The sequence below is a fragment of the Kryptolebias marmoratus genome, linkage group LG8, assembly GCF_001649575.2.
Source record: "Kryptolebias marmoratus isolate JLee-2015 linkage group LG8, ASM164957v2, whole genome shotgun sequence".
Classification (NCBI taxonomy): domain Eukaryota; kingdom Metazoa; phylum Chordata; class Actinopteri; order Cyprinodontiformes; family Rivulidae; genus Kryptolebias; species Kryptolebias marmoratus.
Window position 1 is genome coordinate 29197345 of NC_051437.1, and position 2423 is coordinate 29199767.

At 46.3% G+C, this 2423-nt stretch overlaps 1 protein-coding gene across 1 annotated transcript in view; it reads left to right on the top strand.

Annotated features, from left to right (window-relative positions):
• Window positions 1–2423, top strand: part of ccdc22 (coiled-coil domain containing 22) — a 14283-nt gene that overhangs the window by 5978 nt on the left and 5882 nt on the right. The window contains exons 4-8 of the mRNA XM_017438796.3: window positions 340–446; window positions 620–704; window positions 1205–1374; window positions 1697–1912; window positions 1987–2163. Coding sequence (XP_017294285.1) covers window positions 340–446; window positions 620–704; window positions 1205–1374; window positions 1697–1912; window positions 1987–2163 — 755 coding nt within the window. The remainder of the gene's footprint in view (window positions 1–339; window positions 447–619; window positions 705–1204; window positions 1375–1696; window positions 1913–1986; window positions 2164–2423) is intronic.

Sequence of the window (2423 nt, forward strand, 5' to 3'; positions counted from 1 at the left end):
GTTTAGAGCTCCAACAGGACCGGGTTTAGAGCTCCAACAGGACCGGGTTTAGAGCTCCAACAGGACCGGGTTTAGAGCTCCAACAGGACCGGGTTTAGAGCTCCTAACAGGAAGTAGTTCGACTGCAAAAACCAAAGTAAACAGGAAATCATGAGTTTGAACTCTGACTCAGCGTTTACACAATAATTGTTTCAGTGTTTATTCATCAACGCCTCTTAATGAAAACTAAATGAAAGGAAATTAACAGAAATGTGCTGCTGTTGTCTCCTCTTTAACATTTAACTTTCATGTTTGTTGTGTTTTGAACTGTTAAAAATCGTCTCTTCTCTCTTCCTGCAGGAAAATCGGCCGTCCTGCAGAGAGCCATCGCCGCCGCGCTCAGAGCCCAGCTGGCTGCTTCCTGGGTGCCTCCGAACTGCAGACTGCCGCTGCACTGGGAAACCCAGGTGGGCCGGGATAAAGTCTGAAATATGCAGCAATATATATATGTGCTGAGACCAATCAGGGAGGCTGGAGTTAATTAGGTCTGAGCTCAGGAAGCTCTGTGACCCAACAGATGAGTAAAGATCCGTGTTTGATGACTGCTCTCTGCTGAAACTCGTCTGTCTTCATGTTTCAGAGTCAGGGAGCGCTGCACAGCTTACACGTCCAGCCGCTGTCTTTCCCGCTCTGCAGTAAAGCTTCAGACAGGAAGCATCTCAAAGGTTCGTCTCCTGCTGCAGGAAAGTCCACAAATTTATCACATTTCTTCAGCCTCAGAGCTACGAGTTACCAGAAATGTAACTCGTACCAAAAAGGAGAAAGTACAAAAAATAACTTTACAGAGCTGGGCTTTAAGGCCAGGAAATCATATCTGGATGTTTTCTTTGTTATAATAACTGATTTATCCAATCACTGTTTTTAATACATGAGGCTCAATAAGTTAAAAAAAACACTCAGAGGTACATTGATTACTTTAAAGAAAACTGATTTTGAGAACATTTTGGTAGAAACTACATTTGTGGTCATTTTTAAAAATAATATTATGTTTACAGGGTGACCTTGAAGGCATCATGAGGCATTCAAGTCTTTTATGTAGGAAGTAATTCAGGTTTTAAACTCTTAATTATGACCAGTGTTGTTTAATTTTTTTTAAATACTGATTAAAAGTCTTTAAGCTGCCCGGCGCCAACATGTTCTGAAAGAAGTGAGTTTGTGTTCTCAGACGTGAAGGACTACCACAGAGACGTCCTTCCTCCCGTCACCGCCCAGACGTCCGGTCACGCCTCCACAGCGGCGTCCATCTTGGAGCGCCACGCGTCAGAGCTGAGCGCCGCTCAGGAGTGGGACAACGAGTGGAAGAGTCAGGGACTGCTGTCCCGCCTCACACCGCAGGTAAGCTGTCCTGATCTGTTCATCATTTCCTTCCCAGCAGCCAGGTTTAATAAAGATAATAATAAAAAACAACATTTAATATTTTGAAGTGTTCTGAATCAGCAGCAGTTCTTTTCTTTGGACCGGCTGCTGTTTCACTTCCTGGACTTAACTTTGAATTATTCAGTCTTAAAAAAGTTCCTGAACTGAAAAGATGAACCAGAGTCCTGTCTGATTATCAGTTTCATGAGATATCAAGGCTTCACGGTTTCTAAACCCCGACATTTTCACCGTTTACATGTCTTCACACACGACAGCAGAGCGTGTTTTTATCGTTGAACAGGAGTACTGCTCCAGGAAGCTGACCCGACTGCGTAAACGCATCGAGGAGCAGCTACGTTCTGCCGCCGCTCCCTCCTCTGAAAGTGCCTTCGCTGTTTCTCGCTCCACCTCTGAGCTGTCGGAGCTGCTGCAGACCTTCAGAGGCTCCGCCCCCTCCAACCACGTCCTGACAAAGGGCAGCCATTTCACCCACACTCAGAAGTTCTCCTTCACACAGGTGAGTTCGGCGGAGGGGGTCAGAACAAACGCCTCTGCGTGGCGAGGTAAAGGCTGACTCTGCGTGTTCTCCAGGAGACGGCGGCGGCGGCGGCACTAAGCCCCGTCCTCGCCGGGCGTCACTCTGAGGGCGACGTTCAGCTCCGTCAGGAGGAGGAGCTGGCCTCCCTTCAGCAGCAGTTCCAGCAGCTCTGCAGCGACGTGGACCAGCTGACAGCCGACATGAAACACCTGAACGTCACAAATGCACAGGTAGATCTGTGAACAGATACTGAGGTCAACCAGTCATTATCTTCCTGCACATCAGCTACAATGAAGACCAAAACTGAATTAAAATAGAAGCATTTATTTAAAACAAGTGGCTTGAATGTGTATATGTTTGTAAATCCATGGGGATCAGCCTCATCTGAAGCAACAGAGGACTCAGGGCACAACCATGATGACTCACTGAAATGACATGAATTAGTTTCTATGAATGTTGATTCAAAACACAAGATTTTAGCAGAGATTTC